The 25,931-nt window shown below is 52.1% G+C and overlaps 1 protein-coding gene across 1 annotated transcript; it reads left to right on the top strand.

Annotated features, from left to right (window-relative positions):
• Positions 1-11,506: 11,506 nt before the first annotated feature.
• On the top strand, positions 11,507-25,384 carry AQP8 (aquaporin 8). The gene is made up of 6 exons (XM_032970209.2): positions 11,507-12,839; positions 15,727-16,097; positions 18,723-18,849; positions 19,340-19,551; positions 21,487-21,621; positions 24,897-25,384. Exons 2-6 carry the CDS (start codon positions 15,727-15,729, stop codon positions 24,937-24,939), a joined length of 888 nt encoding a protein of 295 aa, XP_032826100.1. The 5' UTR covers positions 11,507-12,839; the 3' UTR covers positions 24,940-25,384.
• Positions 25,385-25,931: the final 547 nt, after the last annotated feature.

Below are 25,931 nucleotides of genomic sequence, written 5' to 3'. Positions count from 1 at the left end.
ATCCAAATGCATGAGAGTGCAATGCAAAGGACATGTGAGCATGAGATATCTAATAGAGAGAGGCACAGAGAGAGAGAGACTGTTTTAAAAGGTTTGAAATGAGTGTAGCCCAAGGGTCTCCGATCTTACAGTTACATGCTAATGTCTCACATTAACATCACGCTAATTTCCCACATTAACATCATGCTCATTTCTTACATTAACATCATGCTAATTTCTCACGTTAACATCACGCTAATTTCTCACATTAACATCACGCTAATTTCTCACATTAACATCATGCTAATGTCTCACATTAACATCACGCTGTCTCACATTAACATCACGCTAATTTCTCACATTAACATCACGCTAATTTCTCACATTAACATCACGTTGTCTCACATTAACATCATGCTAATTTCTCACGTTAACATCACGCTAATTTCTCACGTCAACATCACGCTAATGTCTCACATTAACATCACGCTAATTTCTCACGTTAACATCACGCTAATTTCTCACATTAACATCACGCTAATTTCTCACATTAACATCACGCTAATGTCTCACATTAACATCACTACCACCGGCCACTTCTTTATGATCCTTGGGCTACACCCATTTCAAACATTTTCAAACAGTCTGCCTCAGCAGCAGACCACGGCTTTCACACCTGATGACGGACGCTTGTGTTGCGCCCGAAACGTCGTGATTCATTTTATTTTCTACCTACCACCGTGACTTTACCGAAAGAACCAAAGAGTATGGATTCCTGCAGTCACGAAAGCTTCAAATCAATATCGATATCATCATCATCATCACCACCATCATCGTCGTCGTATTATTATGATTAAGACAATGACAGAGGATGATGGTGTAACGGGAGGCGAACGGGGGTTGATCCCCCGCAATGGGAGTTGAACCCCTCCGGCGAACACGAGGGGGGGGGGAGGGGGGGAAGGGGTCGAGATAAGATAGGGAAGCTCTAAAAGCGCGGCCCGCTCCGTGATAGTCGCTGCCCCGCTCCGTCTCAGCTCGCCCTTCGGACGGCCCGGCTGCCTTCACCGCCGCTGGGGGGGGTGGGGGGTCACCGTGTCCGGGGGGCTCCGCTGACCCATTGGTGGGAGAAGGGGGAGGGGGTGAGGGGGGGGGCGAGGGGGGGTGGTTTCCTTCTCCCCTCCACATCGACAAACACGTGTGCAGGAGCACTTGTCGAGTGTTTTGCCGCTATTCAATTTGGACAACGATGGGCCACTCTGTTGAGCTGCCGTTTGTGGCCAGGTGGCTCCTGCAAAAAAAAAAAACATACTTTGATACCTTCAGTGGGCTTTACCTGGGAAAAGATAAAAAAAATATATAGTTTAGTTTAATTTGTTTATGTATTTTTACGTGATTTGTTTACCTTTCATATTCTTTGCACTCCTGTTGTGCGTTTGTGCTGTTTGTTGTTGGAACGTTCTGCCCCGTGGACATCTCTGAAATAAGAGCTTGGTAGCTATTCGGATTCCTCCAGTTAATATGTAAATATTCTGATATTTTTGGGGGCCCTCTCTTACCGTGGTTTTTGCGTTTAAACTCCTAGTGAGATGGCAGAATAAACGTAGACAGGAGACGGAGATGTAGTGAGATGAGAGGAGATAGGGGGCAACGTAGGGACAGGAGAGAGATTCGTGAGATTGTGCATGCGAATCGGGATTGTTCCGTTCATTATGGTCTCGATGCGAACTGATTCGGTTAGGTTCACCCGTAATGATTTTCATGAATTCCTGGGCTCCGCGGGCAACTTGGGGCCCCACGTTTTTGTTGTTTTTGTTGTTGTTGTTGCTCGGATTACTCGTAGCGTGCACCAATTGGTGGGGGGAAAAAAACAGTCACGCTGCGATGTCACCAAGTGATAATTATGTACACATTTCACGAATCGACAGCCTCTCCCACAATTAAACAGGGGTACAACCAATACAGTCGCGGTGAAAGTCAGGCACGGTGTGTTTTGCCGTCAATCAGATGTGTGTGTGTGTGGGGGGGGATATATAGACGTTTCAGAATACGATCCTTATTCAGGACAAACAGGCCTGTGTGGTTGATTTATACCGTGCTGCAGTGACGGTGGCCGTAGTAACGACATAATCGGAATATGTATTGATACTGCAGGAAGGAATCCGATGAGCTATGAAGCTCTGTTTCACATACGTCCAGTAGGGCCACGGGTTAAGAACGTTACAACAACAAAGAGCACACAAACATCACAGTAGTGCAAAGTACAAGAAAGTTAACAAATCACTCAAACGCATAAAAATAAAACTAAACCACCCACAGCCCACTGAGGTGTTAACTTATTTTTCAGAAGCGACCTGGCCACAAATGACACCGCTTTAAAGTGGACCATCGTTTGTCCATTCATAGCGCCAAAATTATCTAAATAATCTCAACGCGTGTTTCTAAACGTGGAGGGGAAAACCAGAGGCCCTGGATAAAATATATATATATCCACGCGACCACGGGGGGGAAAGAGAGAGAGACGTGCAAACTCCAAATGTACAGGTGTCAGGGTCGAGATCGAACCCCCGACCCTCCTGGATTCCAGACGAGGAAGATAACATCTCCTGGCCACCGTGGCGAGAAAACTAAAGAACAACACGCAAGCTCAAATTGCATAATCAATTCCCAAGTTTCGTAAAGGCAGTAAAGCAACAGCAAAACAAATAAAAAAAAACAGTCCCGGACCACGCCAAGACAACACACACAGTCCCTCGATCAAAAAAAACTAATTGTACATTAAAATTAGAAGTTCAAGGGGTGCGGCAATTGGTCACGTGGGGCCCCCAATATTTGATTTTGTTTCACACGGTCGCACCTAGAGGCCATTCTAATATCGCGGGCTCCTCTTGCCCTTGATCAACGTCGTCGTTACGCTCACGGTGTCGAACATTTAACCCTGCAGGTGCGCCGCTCTCTCCGCCTTCGCAAAATGCAGCCATTGCAGCTCTATGAGTGTTACCGTTTTGCGATATAATTGAAGCAAACGTCGAATGAGATAAACGTCCCAGAAACGGAGTTACTGCCATTCAAAGCAAATGACGTTTCGTTCCGTTGCATTACGTTTGTTAACGGTACCAAAGAATAATCTGTATCACTTCTAACACTGCACTGTCGTTGAAAGCATATCTCACGGTGGCCGTGTCGAGCATTAATATGATTCATCCATCACATTTTCGCGTAGAATGCCTTTTCCCCAAACCGGTTTCCTGCAACCGATATTAATCGGTAAGTTTTATTTTGCTCACGTGGCAACTCGATTGGTTTGGCTCTGTCGGGTGGAGGAGGGTGTACGATACAATTCGGCTCTATCTACCCCCCCCCCCCACCACCCCACCCTACCCCAAAAAAATGATTACGAATCATCCCCCCCAGAGGGGACTCTCTGGAGCTTCCTCTCGTGGCTCGAGGTAGACATTGCAGTGCTGCGCCTTTACCCTCGGCCACCACGTGGCTTTCTTTCATTGTGACGCGACGAGACCGCGTGACGCGTCTGAAAAAAAGAGAGCGAAAAAATAAAACAAATTCCCGGGGTGTCCCGGGGTGCAGGAGGCTGTAGCGGCGATAGGTTTGCAAGCGGTTGGCATCGCACGCGTCGCTACACGAAGCCGAAGTTTAATTTACCCGGCGACGGCTAACGTGAGTCGCGAGTGGGATTCGTCCTCGGGGGAACCCTCCCGTTCTTCCCTCCACGTGCGGAATCAGCGTGCACTTCAGACTAATTTGCTCTGCCGCAGATGTCCACGTGGCGATGAGCCACTTCGTTCGAGAGATCATTTGTGATGGGCCCAGGTCACTTTTGAGAAATAACTACATAGCTCAATGGGCCTTACCTGCTAACAAAAATAATAAAAATTGTTGAGTTTAAATATCTGAGCCGGTGTTGCGCTCCCCCCCCCCCCACTCCCCCTACGACCGCCACCCCTCCATCAGTAAAAAAAATATATCAAGAGCGCATCGAGAAGAGAAGTCATCATTCAAAGGGGATACCTGGAACAGAATCGAAATCTTTATTCATCCCGGAGGAATCCGATGAGCGATGAAGCTCTTTTTTTTACAGATGCTCAGAGAGTTAGAATAACAAACAATGCAAACCAATTTCGATTTAAAGCTTTCGTGACTGCAAGGATTCTTTGGTTCTTTCGGTAAAGTCACGTAGAATGAGAATAAATAAATAAATACATAAAATAACACAATCAAATTCTCACGACGTTTCGGCCACAACACAAGAGGCCTTCATCAGGTGAAAGGACGATACTGTCTGGAGGACAGCGCTGGAGCGCTGGAGCGCTGTCCTCAATAAATTAATAAAATAAAATAACAATCTAATTCTTACGACGTTTCGGCCACAACACAAGTGGCCTTCATCAGGTGAAGGGACGAGACTGTCTGGAGGACAGCGCTGGAGCGCTTCAGCGCTGTCCTCCAGACAGTCTCGTCCCTTCACCTGATGAAGGCCACTTGTGTTGTGGCCGAAACGTCGTGAGAATTTTATTGTGTTCTTTTAGTTTATTAATTTATTATTTTATTCTCATTCTACGTGACTTTACCGAAAGAACCAAAGAAAATGCAAACCAAACAAAAATAAACAAACCCGATAGCAGCTTAGAGTACACAACGACACTAATACACCTCGCAAAAGACAATCGATGAATAAACGATGATTTTTATAAAAAAAAAACAATTACGCAGATAAAGCAGCCAAAGATACACTAAGATAGGACACAGAGAGGGAGGTGGGGGTGGTGAAGGAGGGGAGAGATACAACCCAGAGTGAGAGAGCGGCAGGGAGAGAGAGAGAGCGAGGAGAGAGCGTCAGGCAGATCGCGTGAGAAACACTGCCCGTGAACGTGCAGTCAACGTTCACGTGGACCCAGGGTGGTGGTGTCCGTGGTCACGTGAGCACCGCTATTAAATGAACGCTAATAAATGAGGGAGTTGTGGGGGTGGTGGTGGTGGGTGGGGAGGAGGGGGAGCAAATTGGGGCCAGGGGGGGGGGAGGGAGAGGAGCAGGGGGGAGGGGTCGGCGACAACAAAGGGGGGCTTTGTTCTCCCCCCAGAGAGCGATTAGAGAGGAGCGATGCTCAGAAAATCTGGAGGCCATCGTATAAACCGCCGCGGAGGTGGCGAGGGGGGGACTTTGAGATTCCATTATCTGAGTTGAACCTTTGACTGGCCTGCCTGCCTTGTCTGTCTGTCTCGCGGTCAAGGGGCTCACCGGGGGGACCCTGGTGGTCAGCGCTTACCCTCGCCATCGCTTCCATTCCTGCCGCGGCGATCGTGCAGCCGTGGGCCAGCGAGCGGTGGTTGTGTTCGGAATTACTCTGGGCTCTAAGGGGAAGAAAATAGACCTCCCCCCCGCCTCCCACCCTCCCCCCCCCGTCTCCCACCCTCCCCCCCCCCCCGAATAAAATCCCATTGAGGTGACGTTAGAGACGTAGCCGGCAAGAGAGATAGAGAGGGAGAGATGAGCGAAAGATGTTGATATATGACAGAAGTGTAACGGGGAAGAGAGGTGAGATATCTTGGCGAGATGGAGATGCAGACATGACATTGAGAAAGTGTGAGGTTAGACAAGAGATGATTAAGTTTAACCCACCGTTGCCATGGGAATTAGCTTTGCTATATCATTATAAGGATGCGCCCCGATGATTTATAACTTCGGGGCCCCTTCAGCCACTTGGGTCTCCTGAACCTTTGCACGGTTCGCTTTTTGCCTGAGCGCCGCCACTGATTGGTTGCAAACAAACGTTGATGCGTGGCCTCCATCATCATCATCATCGTCGTCGCCATCGCCATCACCACCACCACCATCTTCATCTTTATGGCTTTAGGTCTTCCTCCCCTGGTACACAGCCGCCGTGTCTCACAATTAATTGCGTTGTAACCTCCGCCAACCCGACAGAGGTCCAATCGAATCAGCTTTTTGCGTGCGTGGGAAAAAATATGCCAATATCGTTTTGGTTCATCTCAAGCAACGCCGGAAGGGAGATTATGATGATGAGAACGATGATGAGAATGATGATGAGGAGGATGATGAGAATGATGATGATAATGATGATGAGAATGATGATGAGGAGGAGGATGATGATGAGGAAGAAGGAACAATGTTTAGTAATAGGTTTTTACCCTTTTATCTGGCACCAAAACTGACACCTTTATACAGGGGATCATGCTTGCAATAACCACAACACAAGCAGTCAAAATGCAAACAAAACGAGACAACTCTGATAATGATATTGGCACTGTCCTTGAAATTGATTTGTCCACACCCGAGACGGCTTTTCTTAGAACCCTTAGTCTCCACTGGTGTTGGACCACATGACGCCAAAAGGCGTACAATGTTCTGAAGCCCAAGCGATATTTTGACAGTGTTCCATGAGCCACGCTGCAGATTACCCCCAGGATCGTCAGGCGTTATAACTATTAAAATATATATATTCTTTGGGTCTTCCGTTAAGTCACGTAGATATGTTCAAAGAAAATAACAAAAAACTACGACGTTTCGATCGAGACACAAGCGGTTTAATTTACCATCTGCAAGGCTCCACTGAGCCCTGCAGGTCCTTCTTTTTTCAGAAGCGACCTGGCCATCACAAGTGATAGCCCAACGAAGTGGCTCATCATCGTCGTCATCATCGTCATCATCGCCATCATCGTCATCATCATCATCGTCATCATCGCCATCATCGTCATCATCGCCATCATCGTCATCATCATCATCGTCATCATCGTCATCATCATCGTCATCATCATCATCATCATCATCGTCATCATCGTCATCATTGTCATCGTCATCATCATCGTCACGTGCACATTAACAGCAGCAGACGAATACTCTACACGCGCGATGTTGATTCTAAATGCGGAGGACTCGGAGAACAAATCCACGCAGCCCGCTGTTCTCGCGAGGACGAGCTTCCTGATCCGAAACCCCTTACACTAATTACGAATCATACTTACGAATCATACTTACGAATCATACCAATAATGATAACAGCACAGTGAGAATCCGATGCTCATACACAAGACGAGTCGATGCGCTTCGCACTGATCGACTCTTACGCGAGCATCTGGCTGCCTTCGTGGGTCTACTCATCACAATCACCGTCATCATCATCATCGTGCAGCCCGTCCCTAAGGACGATGAGCTCTCTTGCATCGGGAGTCAATGATCCTTCGTCATCTTAAGTGGTTGCTCTGTGTTGATCGCTGCGAGTTCGCTTGCGACGGAGCAAGACCGCCGTTTGAACGACACACCCTTCCGAATATGTCACACGCACGGTGGGCTGAGGGTAACTCCCAAGCTTAAGATGCACTGGTCGACACTGCAACCATTTCTAACCCGCATCGCCTGCTGCTGTAGACGTTCACGGTTCCAATCCAGCGGCCGCCCTGATTAATACTGGCGGTGGTGTACGGACCACGACAATAATACGACGGCTTGGGAACACCCTCGTCCAGCAGTTTGCTCGATCACGACTAATGGATGATATCACAACCCCTAACACTAACTGGGCATCCGTGAAGAAAGAGCTTCATAGCTCATCGGATTCTCCCAGAATAAACAAAGTTTATTTATGATGATGTAATTCCGTAATCTCAGGGGTGTAAGACGCTCCGGAAAGTAAGACGCAACCCCGTAACTTAGTGCCTGGTGTTAATCTAATTATATAAATATAGGCTCATGATACACGCAGAGACACGCACGCACGCATAGTCACCGGATTATAAGACGCACCCTAAACCTTTTGTTTTAAGTTACAGGGGTGGCGAAAAGTTTGTTCTCGAATCCGGAAAGAATCGAGGATAAAAAAACAAGGGGCGTGCGCGAACGCTCACAACAACGAGCAGAAGCGACTGGCCGATAAAAACAACAACCCCCAGCGAAGCGAGCACAGGGTGGAGTGGCATCTGCCAGCCATCTCAGTCAACTCCTGAGCAACACAAAGTCTCGGAACTTCGAATCTTTGCGTGATCCGCAAAACAGCAGGCACAGCCGCGTGCCGCTCCCCCCCCACCAATCCCCCCACCACTCACCCCTCAACTCACCCCTCCCCCCAACTCCCCCCTCCCCCCCACCAATCCCCCCGCACTCCCCCCTCCCCTCTCCCCCCCCAACTCCTCCCTTCCCACCACTCCCCGCGCCAGTGACGTGATTCTCCCTGATGGCCATTCACTCGATAATGGTGAATTTAATTGTTGTGGACAAGTTCGTTTTATGAATTCCAGGGAAGGCGGGGGCGAGGGACTGCGGGGGGGTTATTGGGAATGAGGACGTGTGGATAGGGTGATTATGATGGGTGATGGGGGTGGGGGATGTGTGATGGGGAGTGAGCTTACGTGATGGGTAATGGTGGTGGGTTGATGGGGAGTGAGGATGTTGAAGATGGGCGGATGGTGCTGATGCGGGAGTGAGGATGTGCGATGGGATTATGATGATGATGCTGATGGGGGAGTGAGCATGTGCGATGGGATGATGATGATGCTGATGGGGGAGTGAGCATGTGCGATGGGATGATGATGATGCTGATGGAGGAGTGAGGATGTACGATGGGATGATGGTGGTGCTGATGGAGGAGTGAGGATGTACGATGGGCTGATGGTGGTGGTGGTGATGGGGATAGCGCACACGGATTGTCACCGCTGTGATGCGAGAGCTAACATCGCGGTGTTTGCTGAGATATCAAATATTAATCGCAACCGGTCAACACGTGACTCACATACCATCACTATCACGAACCCCCCCACCCACGTGTAGCCTGCATAGGACGTTAGGTCACAGTGGCTATGAGATGTTAACTCCTTCGCCTGGTACACAGGAGGTCGTGTGTTCGATCCCGACCCTGACGCCTGCTGCTGCTGCTGCTGTATATTTGGAGTTTGCATGTCTCTCACCCCGCGGTGGTCGCGTGGATTTTTCTCCGGGCCCTCTGGGGTTGTCGTTCCACATTTTGGGAACACGCGTTTGCCGTATTTGTCTGCTGCACATTTCCACGTGATAAGCCACTTCGTTGAGCTATCATTTGCGGCCGCCATTGGACCTTACCTGGTGAAATAAAAATAGTTTTAGTTTAGTTTTAAGGTCACCAGGTACTCAAAAGCGGGGAAGTGTGGTCAGCATACCAAAAGACAAAGACCCCCCGTGTAGCCTTAACAGACTCTAGGGGCAAGTGCTGTTAGCGAGCACCTATGAAGGCCGGAACGGTACACGAGGGGGTGGGTGGCCAGCACCACGCCCGGCCGCCTTTGTCTCCCCATTGGCGAGGCCACGCGCTCGGGAGCTTAAAAGCGAAGTCCCGAGAGCAATCGCGGCTGTCTTCTGGAATCAACCCGCCGGGCGACGTCTCTTCGATCTTCGGTCGCCACGTTCGGCATCGTGGGTCAGGCAGGACGTTAATGACTGACCCAGTTATGTAGTTACCCTGTTGGGGTTTAGTTAACCTGTTGGGACGTTGAAGTAGTAGCCCTGTTAGGGCCGTGTAATAAACGTGTTGCCTCCAAGTTCAAATGTGTGTGCCTCCCTAGAACCCACTACACACACATACACCATACACACACACATACACCTACACACACATATACCATACACACACCACACACACACACACCCCACACACACACCATACACACACACATACACCATATATATACACACACACACCATATACACCCCACACACACATACACCATACACACACCACACACACACATAACACACACACACTACATACACCATATACACACACACCATATACACCCCACACACACACATAACACACACACACATATATACCATACACACCATATAAACCCCACACACACATACACACTACAGACACACACCACACACACACCCCATACACACCACACATCACACATACACATCACACACACACCATACACACCCCACATACACACACCACAGAGACACACACACCACACACACCCCACACACACACCCCACACGAACCACCACGCCGTGCTTCCGTCTCTCTCTGGAGACAATAGAGACAATAGAGACAGGAGACAATGGAGACAGGAGACAATAGAGACAGGAGACAATAGAGACAGGAGACAATGGAGACAATAGAGACAGGAGACAATAGAGACAGGAGACAATGGAGACAGGAGACAATAGAGACAATATGGTCCTCGTCTCGTCGCAGGTAGCGCAGCTCCCGTGGCCGGCGAGGGCTCGGGGTGGGGGTTGGCGAGTTGCCCCCCCCCCTCACCCCCACCCCCTCACCCTCGTGGGCACGAGAGGGCACCGCGCCAACAGTGTCAGCGCGATAACACGGGGCAGGGGTGGGAGCTGCGGGGGGGGCGGGGGCTGCGGGGGGGCGGGGCTGCGGGGGGTCAGGGGGGGGGGTGGGGGGGGGCTGAGGTCAAGGACGCCACTGACTCCAAATAGCAAAGACAAAGATGTCACCCCCGTCCAGTAAGGCGTCGACAGGCGCTCAGGGCAAGTGCTGCTCGCTCGCGAGCGCCGGTTAAGGGCGAGCTGGGAGGGGTTTGTGGGGTGTGTTGCGAGAATCAACGCACATCCGCCTTTGTCTCTCTCTCTCCAAATGCTGCTGCTCACGCATCGCACCAGGTGCTCAATTGTAAGGCCGAGTGGACCTAGCGGAGGCCCAGATTCTGTTCGGATGTGTGTCGTCTGCGAGCGCGGACCGAACTCGGATGGCCCGGTTCGTAGTTCGGCGCGCTAACCACTGCGCCACCACTCCGCATCACCAGAACCGATGGCCATCGCTGCCACCAAAACCGCCTCGATCTGTTTTATTTCTCCACCTCTCACTCCACCACCTACAACATCGCCAGCATCTCCACTTGCGATACCGTACGTTGAACCACCACCACCACCACCACCCACTCAGCCACCACAACCACCAACTCAGTCACCACCACCACCCACTCAGTCACCACCACCACCCACTCAGCCACCACCACCACCCCCACTCAGCGACCATCGCCACCCACTCAGCCACCACCACCCACTCAACCACCATCAATATCACCACCGTCACCTACTCAACCACCACCAACAACACCACCACCACCCACTCAACCACCACCACCATCCAATGAACCACCACCATTATCACCCCCGCCACCAGCACCACCACCACCACCGTCACCACTCCCCTCAGCTCACTCACTACCTCCTCACTACCTCCTCACTACCTCCTTGCTACCTCCTCACTACCTCCTCACGACCTCCTCACTACCTCCTCACTACCTCCTCGCTACCTCCTCACTACCTCCTCACTACCTCGCTTCTCCATCTCACCACAGCCACCCGCTTGTTCCCTCACCCCCACTTCCCCATCCTCATCCCTCTCCCCACTCATCCCCCTCCACCCCCTCCCCTCTCAGCCCCCCCCCATCGCCCCCCCCCCACCTCCAGCCCCCCCCCTTCATAATGTCGGGGACCTCTTCCAAAGGCGCGCGTCACGAGTGCGCAACGCCGAGTTAATGAGTCCGCGAGGGGGCCGCGCGCGCTCAGCCGCCGAATTATAAAGGAGGAGGCCTCGCCGCTCTCGGTGACACGCGGCAGCCACAAGGCGGCACCTGCGGAGCGAGAGAGAGAGAGAGTGGACGAGAGAGAGAGACAGAGTGAATACCAGAGAGAGTGAATACCAGAGAGAGTGAATACTAGAGAGAGTGGACGCCAGAGAGAGTGGACGAGAGAGAGAGTGAATACGAGAAAGAGTGTGGACGCGAGAGAGAGTGAATACGAGAGAACGTGAATATTACAAAGTGAATAACCGAGAGAGAGAGTGAGTGAGTAACGGAGGGCTTGAATGAGAGAGGGAGTGTGAATTTGAGAAAGGGAATTCGAGTCAATTCGAGAGATCGCATGACAAAGCTTGAATGTGAGAGATCGGGCGAGGCATTGAATAACAAAACGATACGAGTGAGAGGCTGGATGCGACTGAACGAAACGAGGGCGATTGGGACACCTTGAATCAGGGTGAATGAGTTCAAGGGAACTGAATGAGAGTGATTGCGAGATAGAAATCAGGGGAGAGATAGAGAGAGAGAGAGTGAGTGTGTGGGGTGAATAATCGATTGCCCGAGGGAACGAATTGAAAGAGTGAAAGGAGACATCGCCTGGCTGAGCGACTGTGACAGTGAGCGAGGGTGGACGAGGGCGGTCGAAGTGAACGAACGGGTGGACGTGCGAGGTCGTGCAGGGGGAGAGAGAAGGGCGGGCTGGGGTGGGGGGCTGCGGTGGAAAAAGCAAGTCGGTTTGTGCGAGTCAACGCCGTGAACGGGAGAGTGAACGAGAGAGAGAGAGTGATAGAGAGAGTGACCGAGAGAGAGAGTGAACGACAGAGTGAGTGAACGAGAGAGAGTGAGTGAACGAGAGAGTGAACGACAGAGCGAGTGAACGACAGAGCAAGTGAACGACAGAGAGTGAACGAGAGAGAGAGTGAACAACAGAGTGAGTGAACGAGAGAGAGAGTGAACGAGAGAGTGAGTGAACGACAGAGCGAGTGAACGACAGAAAGTGAACGACAGAGTGAGTGAACGAGAGAGTGAACGAGAGAGTGAACGACAGAGAGAGTGAACAACAGAGTGAGTGAACGACAGAGTGAACGACAGAGCGAGTGAACGACAGAGTGAACGACAGAGTGAACGAGATAGTGAGTGAACGACAGAGAGAGTGAACGAGATAGTGAGTGAACGACAGAGTGAACGACAGAGTGAACGACAGAGTGAACGACAGAGAGAGTGCGCCAGCTCCGTTCTTCCCGGCCGCCCCGTTGGCGAACGAGGAACGTGGACCCCTCCACCACACCACAGACAGACAGGTGAGCCGCCACACCACACCCAAAGACATCGATTCCTCCCCCACCGTGTTTTATAGACGCCGCAACAGGTACGGAGTCAACCTGATGTTGGCCGTGAGCGGGAATCGAACCCGGGTCGCCAGGTTCGGAGCGCAGCGTAGCGCTAACCGCTGCACCACCGCTCCCCACACACACACCCACACACAAACCCACATACACACACACACAACGCAAACTGATTCTCGAATCAACTCGCGCCTACCAATTGAAAACCGCCGCACAAAGCTCTAAACACTTCAACTCAGCTCACCCCTAACGGGACGCAGGTCGCGAAAGGTCGCATCAGCCGCAGGTACTCCCGGCGCGTACCGAGCGTGACCCCGCACGGACAGAGCGTGACCCCGCACGGACAGAGCGTGACCCCGCACGGACAGAGCGTGACCCCGCGTGGACAGAGCGTGACCCCGCACGGACAGAGCGTGACCCCGCACGGACAGAGCGTGACCCCGCACGGACAGAGCGTGACCCCGCACGGACAGAGCGTGACCCCGCGTGGACAGAGCGTGACCCCGCGTGGACAGAGCGTGACCCCGCACGGACAGAGCGTGACCCCGCACGGATTTTTGGTTTTGTTTTATCACTCGAGCTGACACATCATTGCACGGCTACACCGTGGGGGGATATAAATACTGTCACTACATAGCACGCACGCGCACGCACACGCACACACGTCGCACGCTTTTCGAGTTGAATTAAAGGCCGTCGCTGTAATCTGCCCATTGTCGCCGAGTCAGTGATAATTGATTCCATTGATATCGCCAAATTGTAGCGACGAGAACAACGTACACACACATACGTGCAGGTGTATATATAGTCACGCAACAAAGACACAAATTCCTCGTATCGCCTTGATCGTTTTTTTGGTGCAAGTGCTGTTAGCGAGCACCTATGTTGGCCAACACGACACCAGAGGGCGATCGGTGGTCCAGCACCACGCCCGGCCGCCTTTGTCTCCCCAGTGGCGATGTTTGCACACCGCACCGGGTGCTCATTTAAGGCCGAGTCGACCTAGGCGGAGGACCCAGAAGTGGTTCAGATTTGCGTCACCGGTGTTTGGCGGCCGTGAGCGGGAATCAAACTCGGGTTTGCCAGGTTCGTAGTGCAACGCGCGAGAACACGACGCCACCGCTCCCCACATTACACGACCCGGAAAACCACCACAACCCAAATCACTACTAACTACCCCTAATCAATAACCCTGATCACTAACAACTACCCCTAATCCCTAACCCAAATCACTAATAACTACCCCTATCCCTAACCCAAATCACTAACAACTACCCCTATCCCTAACCCAAATCACTACTAACTACCCCTATCCCTAACCCAAATCACTAACTACTACCCCTATCCCTAACCCAAGTCACTAACAACTACCTCTATCCCTAACCCAAATCACTGCTAACTATCCCTATCCCTGACCCAAGTCACTAACAACTACCCCTATCCCTAACCCAAATCACTAACTACCCCTATCCCAAACCCAAGTCACTAACAACTACCCCTAATCAATAACACAAATCACTAACAACTACCCCTAATCAATAACCCAAGTCACTAACAACTACCCCTAATCCTAACCCTGATTCATCAGCTCTGTCACTCGCACCAACACCGTTACTGCCCTGGAACTTTCCACCGCATTCACGCGATAACCATACTTCCCCGGAGCGGTCCACCCCCTCGTGTGCCACAGTGCCGCCCTTCGTAGCTGCTACTCGCGGACAGCACTTGCCCCAACAGTCCGCTAAGGCTATACGGGGGATCTTTGTCTTTGTCAGTGCTTCGTGATGGTGATAGGGTTAGCGAGTGTCATTGATAGTGGTTGGTAGTGTTGGTGTTAGTGGTAGGTAGTGTTGGTGTTAGTGGTAGGTAGTGTTGGTGTTAGTGGTTGAGGCGCCATGCACAACGCCTCCCTAACGCGCCCCTACCTACCCACCTACCCCAGTTCGAGTCCCGTCGCAGGTCACCGACCATCTCAGTGTTGCCCAAGCCCGCGACCTGTGTGTGTGTGCTCAGCGATTCAGCTCAGGCGAGTCAAGGGTTGGGATTGGGGCGGAGGGGGCACAGGCGGGGAGATCCGCCCCGCGGGAAGTCGTAAAACTCCCCGATATAAAGACGACCCCACGCGTCTCGTCACGGTCCGCTACTTTGCTCCTCACCTCTCTCTCTCTCTGCCTTCCGTGACCTCCATCCCTGCCCGTGACCTCTCTCCCCGCGACCTCCATCCCTGCCTGTGACCTCTCTCCGTGACCTCCATCCCTGCCCGTGACCTCTCTCCTCGCGACCTCCATCCCTGCCCGTGACCTCTCTCCTCGCGACCTCCATCCCTGCCCGTGACCTCTCTCCTCGCGACCTCCATCCCTGCCCGTGACCTCTCTCCTCGCGACCTCCATCCCTGCCCGTGACCTCTCTCTCCGTGACCTCCATCCCTGACCGTGACCTCTCTCTCCGTGACCTCCATCCCTGACCGTGACCTCTCTCTCCCGTCTGTCGCCTCCATCCCTGCCCGTGACCTCTCTCCGTGACCTCCATCCCTGACCGTGACCTCTCTCTCCGTGACCTCCATCCCTGACCGTGACCTCTCTCTCCCTTCCGTGACCCCTCTCTCCCCGCGACCTCCATCTCTGCCCGTGACCTCTCTCTCCCTCTCCGTGACCTCTCTCTCTCTCTCTCCCCGCGACCTCCCGCTCTCCTCGACCGTGACATCTCTCCCTGTCTCCTTGCCCCGTGACTCCTCTCTCTATCTCTCTCTATCTTGACCGCCCGCCCCCCCCCCCCCCCCCCCACCGACTCTCATCCCATCCCCTCTCTCCTTGCGTCGCTCCCCCTCCAACACTCGACGAAGATGTCCATCAAGAAACCGGAGCTGAGCGAGATGTCGACCCGTGCCAAGTACTGCGCCGGGGACGAGGAGGAAGGGGGCATGACCCCTGCCGCCGCCGCCGCCGCCGCCGCCGCCGCGCGTGGCGACTGCGCCCGCGGGGGTTGCCACGCCGAGGAGGGCGCCGAGTCGGCGTCGGCGGCGGCGGCGTCGTCTTCCACGTGGGTGGAGCTGTACGCGCAGCCCGTGGCGGCCGAGCTCGTGGGCTCCTTCTTCTTCATCTTCATCGGCTGCCTCTCGGTGATCACCAACCCGAGCGACACGGGCGCGCTGCAGCCGGCGCTCGCGCACGGCCTCGCGCTGGGGCTCTGTATCGCCGTGCTCGGCAAGCTCAGGTGAGAGGCGACACCAGCAGCAGCAGTAGTAGCAGCAGTAGTAGCAGTAGCAGCAGCAGTAGCAGCAGTAGTAGTAGCAGCAGTAGCAGCAGTAGTAGCGGTAGCAGTAGCAGCAGCAGTAGTAGCAGTAGTAGCAGCAGCAGTAGTAGCAGTAGTAGTAGCAGCAGCAGTAGTAGCAGTAGTAGTAGCAGCAGCAGCAGCAGTAGTAGCAGCAACAGTAGTAGCAGTAACAGCAGCAGCAGTAGTAGCAGCAGCAGTAGTAGCAGTAGTAGTAGCAGCAGTAGTAGCAGCAGCAGTAGTAGCAGTAGTAGTAGCAGTAGTAGTAGCAGCAGCAGTAGTAACAACAGTAGCAGCAGTAGTAGCAGCAGCAGTAGTAGTAGCAGCAGTAGTAGTAGCAGCAGCAGTAGTAGCGGCAGTAGTAGCAGCAGTAGTAGCGGCAGTAGTAGCAGCAGCAGTAGTAGTAGTAACAGCAGCAGTAGCAGCAGCAGTCGTAGCGGCAGTAGTAGCAACAGTAGCAGCAGTAGTAGCAGCAGCAGCAGTAGTAGCAGTAGTAGTAGCAGCAGTAGTAGCAGCAGTAGTAGTAACAGCAGTAGTAGCAACAGCAGTAGCAGCAGCAGCAATAATAGTAGCAAAAGTAGTAGCAGCACACTTGCCCCAACAGTCTGTTAAGGCTATACGGGGGTTCTTTGCCACGGCGTGTGTGTGTCCGTGTGTGTGTGCTATGGACCGGCTCCAGTTTAACAGCAAAGGTCTCACTCCGAATCAGTCGAGCGACAATATCTTTTCATCGGTTGCGTAACGCTGTGTGGAAGCTACCTGGTCATTCCCTCCCTTCTCTACGCTTGCGAAACGTGGACCCCCCACGTTTCGCTGGCCTGCCTACGATCCATCCTGGGTTTAACCAGACTGGATTGTGTGAGGAGCTCACAAATCCTTGAAAGATCTGGGCAAGGTCCCATCGGTGAGCTGCTCCGGCGGGCAAGGCTGCGATGGCTGGGTCATGTAGCCCGCATGCCCCAGCCACCGCATGCCGAAACAGCTTTTGTTCGGCCGGATTGAGGGGGCTAAACGGGCGCGGCCAACATTAATTGCTTGTAATTCGTTTATTTCGAGTTTGTTGTTTAGCATAACCCTCCACCACCCGACGTGATTTGGTTGTCTGCTGATGCTGCACGCAGGAGGTGCGGCTGTTACTGCGATTTACGACGATGTGGTTGCTGCTGATTATTACAAAAAAAACTATAAAACCATGTTTATTTTCTTGACTTAAAGCTTTCGTGACTGCAGGAATTCATATTCTTTGGGTCTTTCGGTAAAGTCACAGTAGATAGGTTCAAAGAAAAATATCTTAGATGTTTTTCAACGGTTTTATTATTTTTATTTTACCAGGTAAGGGCCCGATGAGCTGTGTAGATCCTTTTTTTTTCCGAAGCGACCTGGATATCACCAATCATAGCCCAACGAAGTGGCTCATCATCATCGTCATCATCATCGTCATCGTCACGTGCACATTGACAGCAGCCAGTTACTCTCGACCGCCGAGCAGAGAGTCGATGAGCATGTCTCCTCTGCTGTGAGCAACCGGTTGAGCTGCCACTCGCAACCGGTTGCAACAAGGACGTACACGGAGAAGCGATTCGGTTGCACGCAACTCAACGACGCTTTGCGCGTGGACGCGGCCGTTAGGTCAACAAATCGGAATCACGTGGCAATTTCGCATTTTCAGTTTTTCGGACTAAACTATTTTGTATTTGACCTGGTAAGGCTCCACTGAGCTATGTAAAGCCTCTTTTTTTTCAGAAGCGACCTGGCCATCACAAATGATAGCCCAACGAAGTGGCTCATTGTCATCATCATCGTCATCGTCGCGTGCACACTGACAGCAGCAGACAAATACTCTAAACGCGCGATGTTGATTCAAAATGCGGAGGGAAAAAAAACCGCGGAGGACTCGGAAAACAAATCCACGAGGACGAGCTTCCTGATCCGAAACCCCTTACACTAATTACGAATCATAATTACGAATCATAATAGTAATGATAACAGCACAGTGAAAATTCGATGCTCATACACAAGACGAGTCGACGCGCTTTGCACTGATCGACTCTTACGCGAGCATCTGGCTGCCTTCGTGGGTCAACTCATCACCATCATCATCACCATCATCATCACCATCATTGTCATCATCATTGTGCAGTCCGTCCCCAAGGACGATGACCTCTCTTGCATCGCGATTGATTTGGAACGTGGAGGGAAAAAACCGGAGGACCCGGAGAAAAATTCACGCGACCACGGGGAGAGAGACACCGCAAATCTACAGCAGCAGCAGCAGCAGGCGTCAGGGTCAGGATCGAACCCACGACCTCCTGTATACCAGGCGAGGTTGTTAACATCTCATAGCCACCGTGATGATGATGAGAGAGAGAGACACGCAAACTCCAAATATACAGCAGCAGGTGTCAGGGTCGGGATCGAACCCACGACCTCCTGCATACCAGGCGAGGTAGTTAACATCTCCTAGCCACCGTGCCGCCCACCGTTATGATGATGCTGCTGCTGATGTGCATAGAGGTTGTGTTCAAAGTCCTGCCCCGTGTGTCCCCCCCCACCTCCTCCCCTCCGTAGCGGGGGTCACTTCAACCCGGCGGTGACCGCGGGGGTGGCGGTGGTCGGTGGGGTGAGCCTGCGTCTCGTCATCCCCTACTGGGTCAGCCAGCTCGTGGGTGGCATGCTGGGGGCCCTGCTGGCCAGGGTGAGGTCGCGCACAAACACTAAGGTCACCCGCATCGCCTTCAACGGACAGTTGCAATGTTGCTGCTGCTGCTGCTTCTGCCGCCGCTGCTGATGCTGATGGCACTCACTGGTAGTTCTACCACCAGCACCACCAACAACAACAATAATAACAACGACGATCACGACTGTTGCTGACGATGTTCTCCTGCTGTTTCTGGTGCTGTCGCTGTTCCTCCTGCTGCTGCTGCTCCCCCTGCTGCTGATCCTCCTGCTGCTCCTCCTACTGCCGCTGCTCCACCTGCTGCTGCCGCTGCTCCACCTCCTGCTGCTGCTGCTGCTCCACCTCCTGCTGCTGCTCCACCTTCTGCTGCTGCTGCTCCACCTTCTGCTGCTGCTCCACCTCCTGCTGCTGCTGCTCCACCTCCTGCTGCTGCTGCTCCACCTCCACCTGCTGCTGCTCCACCTCCTGCTGCTGGTGCTCCACCTGCTGCTGCTGCTGCCGGCTGCAGGGCGTGGTGGGCGAGGAGGCGTTCGCGGCGTCGTCGGGCGCCGCCTTCGTGCCGCCTGAGGCGGTGGCGCTGGGCCGCGCGGTGCTCGCTGAGACGTTCCTGAGCGCGCTGCTCGTACTCGCCGTCGTCATGGGCGCCGTCAACGAGCGCTCCTCGTCGCCCCTGGCGCCCTTCTGCATCGGATTCGTCGTCACCGTCGACATCCTCGCCGGGTGAGCATCGCGGGCGGTTCGGCCGCCCCGGAGCGCAAGGCGGTGGAGACGCTGCCGCCACTGTGGTGTGTGTGGTAGCTGTGGTGTGTGTGGTGTGTGTGGTGTGTGTGGTGTGTGTGGTAGCTGTAGTGTGTGTGGTAGCTGTGGTGTGTGTGTGGTAGCTGTGGTGTGTGTGTGGTAGCTGTGGTGTGTGTGTGGTAGCTGTGGTGTGTGTGTGTGGTAGCTGTGGTGTGTGTGGTAGCTGTGGTGTGTGTGGTAGCTGTGGTGTGTGTGGTAGCTGTGGTGTGTGTGTGGTAGCTGTGGTGTGTGTGTGGTAGCTGTGGTGTGTGTGTGGTAGCTGTGGTGTGTGTGGTAGCTGTGGTGTGTGTGGTAGCTGTGGTGTGTGTGTGGTAGCTGTGGTGTGTGTGTGGTAGCTGTGGTGTGTGTGTGGTAGCTGTGGTGTGTGTGGTGTGTGTGGTGTGTGTGGTAGCTGTAGTGTGTGTGGTAGCTGTGGTGTGTGTGGTAGCTGTGGTGTGTGTGGTAGCTGTGGTATGTGTGTGTGGTAGCTGTGGTGTGTGCGGTGATGGGGCAGTTGTGGAGAGAGTGGAGAGTTTCCCATACCTGGGTAGTGTGCTCATGACCGGCTCCGGTTTAACAGCAGAGGTCTCACTCTGAATCAGTCGAGCGGCAATATCTTTTCATCGGTTGCGTAACGCTGTGTGGAAGCAACCTGGTCTGTCGCTCCACACTAAGCTTCAGGTCTTCTCGGCCACGGTCATTCCCTCCCTTCTCTACGCTTGCGAAACGTGGACCCCCCTAATGGAACATCTTCGCCGGTTAGAAACATTTAGGCTGGCCTGCCTACGATCCATCCTGGGTTTAACCAGACTGGATTGTGTGAGGAGCTCACAAATCCTTGAAAGATCTGGGCAAGGTCCCATCGGTGAGCTCCTCCGGCGGGCAAGGCTGCGATGGCTGGGTCATGTAGCCCGCATGCCCAGCCACCGCATGCCGAAAGAGCTTTTGTTCGGCCGGATTGAGGGGGCTAAGCGGGCGCGGCACGGGCTAGAGAAGAGATGGAGTGATGTGGTACAGGAGGACGTGGAGCTGAGTGGACTTGCCGATGACTGGTACCAGCGGTGTCAAGATCGGCCTCTGTGGAGGAGGCTCGTGAAGGACGCTACTGGGCAGTTGGAGGCAGTCGCCCTCCAACAACAACGGAGGGCGGAGGAGCGACGCTCACAACAACGAGCGGAGCGCCGGGTGGCTAAAGCACAGCAGATTGGCACAGTAGGGGGCACAGGTGATGCATCAGCCAGTCATCTCAGTCAGTCGACCCGTGGCACCTGGGTCTGCCCCGTGACCTCCTGCCAGCGGGCGTTCGACACTTCACGTGGCCTCAGGGTGCACATAGCCTGGCACAAGCGTCGTGGTGACGTCACCACCACTTAGTGGCGAATGGCGGTTGTTGTTGTGTGCGGTAGCTGTGGTGTGTGTGGTAGCTGTGGTGTGTGTGGTAGCTGTGGTGTGTGTGGTGTGTGTGGTAGCTGTGGTGTGTGTGGTAGCTGTGGTGTGTGTGGTAGCTGTGGTGTGTGTGGTGTGTGGTGTGTGTGTGGTAGCTGTGGTGTGTGTAGTAGCTGTGGTGTGTGTGGTGTGTGTGGTAGCTGTGGTGTGTGTAGTGTGTGTAGTGTGTGTGGTAGCTGTGGTGTGTGTGTGGTAGCTGTGGTGTGTGTGGTAGCTGTGGTGTGTGTGGTGTGTGTGGTAGCTGTGACCCCCCCCCCCTTGCCTCCCATACCTCTGTGACCGATATCCCCATGACCCCATGCCCAGTGTCCCCCGTGCGGCCGCCTCCACCCCCGTGACACTATTACCCCCGCTGCCCCCCCCTGCCCCCCCCTGCCCCCCACCGTGCCCCCCACCGTGCCCCCCACCGTGCCCCCCACTGTGCCTCCACAGGGGTTCCATCTCAGGCGCGTGCATGAACCCGGCGCGCGCCTTCGGCCCCGCGGTCGTGAAGAATCTGTGGGAGTCGCATTGGGTCTACTGGCTGGGGCCCTTCCTCGGAGGGCTCCTCATAGGCGCCCTCGTGAGGTGAGACGTAACAATACACACAGATTATACATGCAGCACACACACCCAGATTATACATACAGCACACACACTCACATTATACATGCAGCACACACACACAGATTATACATGCAGCACACACACCCAGCCTATACATACAGCACACACACTCAGACTATACATGTAGCACACACACTCATATTATACATGCAGCACACACACAGATTATACATGCAGCACGCACACTCACATTATACATGCAGCACACACACTCACATTATACATGCAGCACACACTCAGACTATACATGCAGCAAGACACACACAGACTATACATGCAACACACACACTCAGACTATACATGTAGCACACACTCATATTATACATGCAGCACACACACTCACATTATACATGCAGCACACACACTCAGACTATACATGCAGCAACACACACACTCAGATTATACATGCAACACAGACACTCAGATAATACATGCAGCATACACACTCAGATTATACATGCAGCACACACACTCAGATTATACATGTAACACACATTCAGATTATACATGCAACACACACACTCAGACTATGCATGCAGCACATACACTCACATTATACATGCAACACACATTCAGATTATACATGTAGCACACACACACTCAGACTATACATGCAGTACATACACTCAGACTATACATGCAGCACATACACTCAGACTATACATGCAGCACATACACTCAGACTATACATGCAGCACATACACTCAGACTATACATGCAGCACATACACTCAGATTATACATGCAGCACACACACTCAGACTATACATGCAACACACACACTCAGATTATACATGTAGCACATACACTCAGACTATACATGCAGCACATACACTCAGATTATACATGCAGCACACACACTTACATTATACGGTCAACACACACACTGAGATTATACATGCAACACACACAGACTATACATGCAGCACACACACTCAGATAATGCATGCAGCACATACACACAGACTATACATGCAGCACACACACTCACATTATACATGCAACACACACACTCAGACTATACATGCAGTACATACACTCACATTATACATGCAACACACACAGATTATACATGCAGCACACACACTCAGACTATACATGCAGCACACACACTCACATTATACATGCAGGACATACACACAGACTATACATGCAACACACAGATTATACATGCAACACACACAGATTATACATGCAGCACACACACTCAGACTACATGCAGTACATACACTCAGACTATACATGCAGCACACACACTCAGACTATACATGCAGCACACACTCAGACTATACATGCAGCACACACACTCACATTATACATGCAACACACACACTATACATGCAACACACACACACACTCAGATTATACATGCAGCACACACACTCAGATTATACATGCAGCACATACACTCAGACTATACATGCAGCAACACACACTCAGACTATACATGCAGCACACACACTCACATTATACATGCAACACACACACTCAGACTATACATGCAGTACATACACTCACATTATACATGCAACACACACAGATTATACATGCAGCACACACACTCAGACTATACATGCAGCACACACACTCACATTATACATGCAGGACATACACACAGACTATACATGCAACACACAGATTATACATGCAACACACACAGATTATACATGCAGCACACACACTCAGACTACATGCAGTACATACACTCAGACTATACATGCAGCACACACACTCAGACTATACATGCAGCACACACTCAGACTATACATGCAGCACACACACTCAGATTATACATGCAGCACATACACTCAGACTATACATGCAGCAACACACACTCAGACTATACATGCAGCACACACACTCAGACTATACATGCAGCACACACTCAGACTATACATGCAGCACACACACTCACATTATACATGCAACACACACACTATACATGCAACACACACACACACTCAGATTATACATGCAGCACACACACTCAGATTATACATGCAGCACATACACTCAGACTATACATGCAGCAACACACACTCAGACTATACATGCAACACACACACTCAGACTATACATGTAGCACACACTCATATTATACATGCAGTACACACACTCAGACTACACATGCAGCAACACACACACTCAGATTATACATGCAACACAGACACTCAGATAATACATGCAGCATACACACTCAGATTATACATGTAGCACACACTCATATTATACATGCAGCACACACACTCACATTATACATGCAGCACATACACTCAGATTATACATGCAGCACATACACTCAGACTATACATGCAGTACATACACTCATATTATACATGCAGTACATACACTCAGACTATACATGCAGTACATACACTCAGACTATACATGCAGCACACACACTCACATTATACATGCAACACACACACTCACATTATACGTGCAACACACACACTCAGACTATACATGCAACACACACTCAGACTATACATGCAGCACACACACTCACATTATACATGCAGGACATACACACAGACTATACATGCAACACACACAAATTATACATGCAACACACACAGATTATACATGCAGCACATACAACTCAGACTATACATGCAGCACACACACTCAGATTATACATGCAGCACACACACTCAGACTATACATGCAGCACACACACTCAGACTATACATGCAGCACACACACTCACATTATACATGCAACACACACACTATACATGCAACACACACACACACTCAGATTATACATGCAGCACACACACTCAGACTATACATGCAGCACATACACTCAGACTATACATGCAACACACACACTCAGACTATACATGCAGTACATACACTCAGACTATACATGCAACACACACTCAGACTATACATGCAGTACATACAAAAGACAAAGATCCGCCCCGGGTATCTTTAACGGACTGTTGGGCCAAGTGCTGTTAGCGAGGAGGCCGGGACGACACGCGAGGGGGTGGGGGGTAGGCCAACACCACGCCCGGCCGCCTTTGTCTCCCCAGTGGCGCTGCTTGTGCTACGGCACCGCACCGGCTACTCAACTCGAGGCTGAGTCGCCTCGCGGGTGTTGGTGGCCGCGAGCGGGACTCGAACTCGGTTCTGACCGCACTGCGCCAGCGATCTCCTCCCCCCACCCCACGCGGACAGCGAATGAAAGTTCAATTCGTGACAATTTTGTTGACTTTCAACTCCACCACAGGCTGTTGCTGGGTGACAGAAGACGCCGAATCCTGTTCAAGTGAAGAGGAGGACGCGCGCGACCGTCCCGCCCGCAGATCAACTCAGCCTGAAATCAGTCAAAAATGCGCGCGCGAGTTCACGACTCACGGCCAACATCAGTGGCGAATATCCGAACCGGTTTCCTCCCGGGGGGGTTGGGGGGGGGGAGGGCCTCCTCCCTAAGGCCGTGCTCCTGGTGCGGTGTGGCTGCTGAAACGGGTCAAAAAACAGAAAAGAACTTCGGCTCCGGAGAGACAAAGGCGGCCGGGCGTATTTGCTGCCCGAATGCACCAGCACCTTAATAGGTGCTCGCTAACAGCGCTTAACTCGGCAGTCCTTGAGGGCGAACGGGATACATTCTACTGTTGTATATAACACACGAATGCACACACACACATATAAACTTTAATATATATTTCTAAATAAAGTAAATTTTCTTCATGCTCATTAAACATCATTTGTATTGAACCCACGTCAAGCTGCAAGTGGTGGGGGAGGGGTGGGGAGGAGTGGGGTGGGGGTGTAATGATTAATCGAATCGTACCGATGCTTGTGGATTCCGCGTGCGCGTGGCGGCTTGAGACCATCCGATTCAAATAATCGAATCGAGACAGATCCTTCCGATAAATAAATAACGGGCTCCCAATTCGTGTGCATCGCAAGTCACACACGCGAGTTCATGTACATTCATGTAAATTAAAAAAAAGACAAAGATCCCCCGGGAAAGCCTCGACACACTTGTGGGACAAGTGCCGTTCGCCCGCACATATATATTCATACATACACGTACTATGCCTTCATCCAGCAGTGGATTGACCACGGCTGATGATTTGAACGCTCGGACAAATACGTGAAGAAGGACCATTGCACGAAACGTCGCCTGTTATACATCCAGGCAGTGGTTATTGCGATAGGAACGTGTCGAGTCGGTGCCGCGTTAGGCCGTCCTGTGTTCATTGTTACACCACTGTCCACCCAGCGTCACCAACTATTTAGCTAATTTTGTTTACCAGGC

This window comes from Petromyzon marinus, chromosome 43, assembly GCF_048934315.1.
Source record: "Petromyzon marinus isolate PM22_M1 ecotype Great Lakes invasive population chromosome 43, UKy_Petmar_22M1.pri1.0, whole genome shotgun sequence".
Lineage (NCBI taxonomy): Eukaryota > Metazoa > Chordata > Hyperoartia > Petromyzontiformes > Petromyzontidae > Petromyzon > Petromyzon marinus.
The sequence above is the reverse complement of the archived record's forward strand: the minus strand, read 5'-3'. Positions and strand labels throughout refer to the sequence as shown.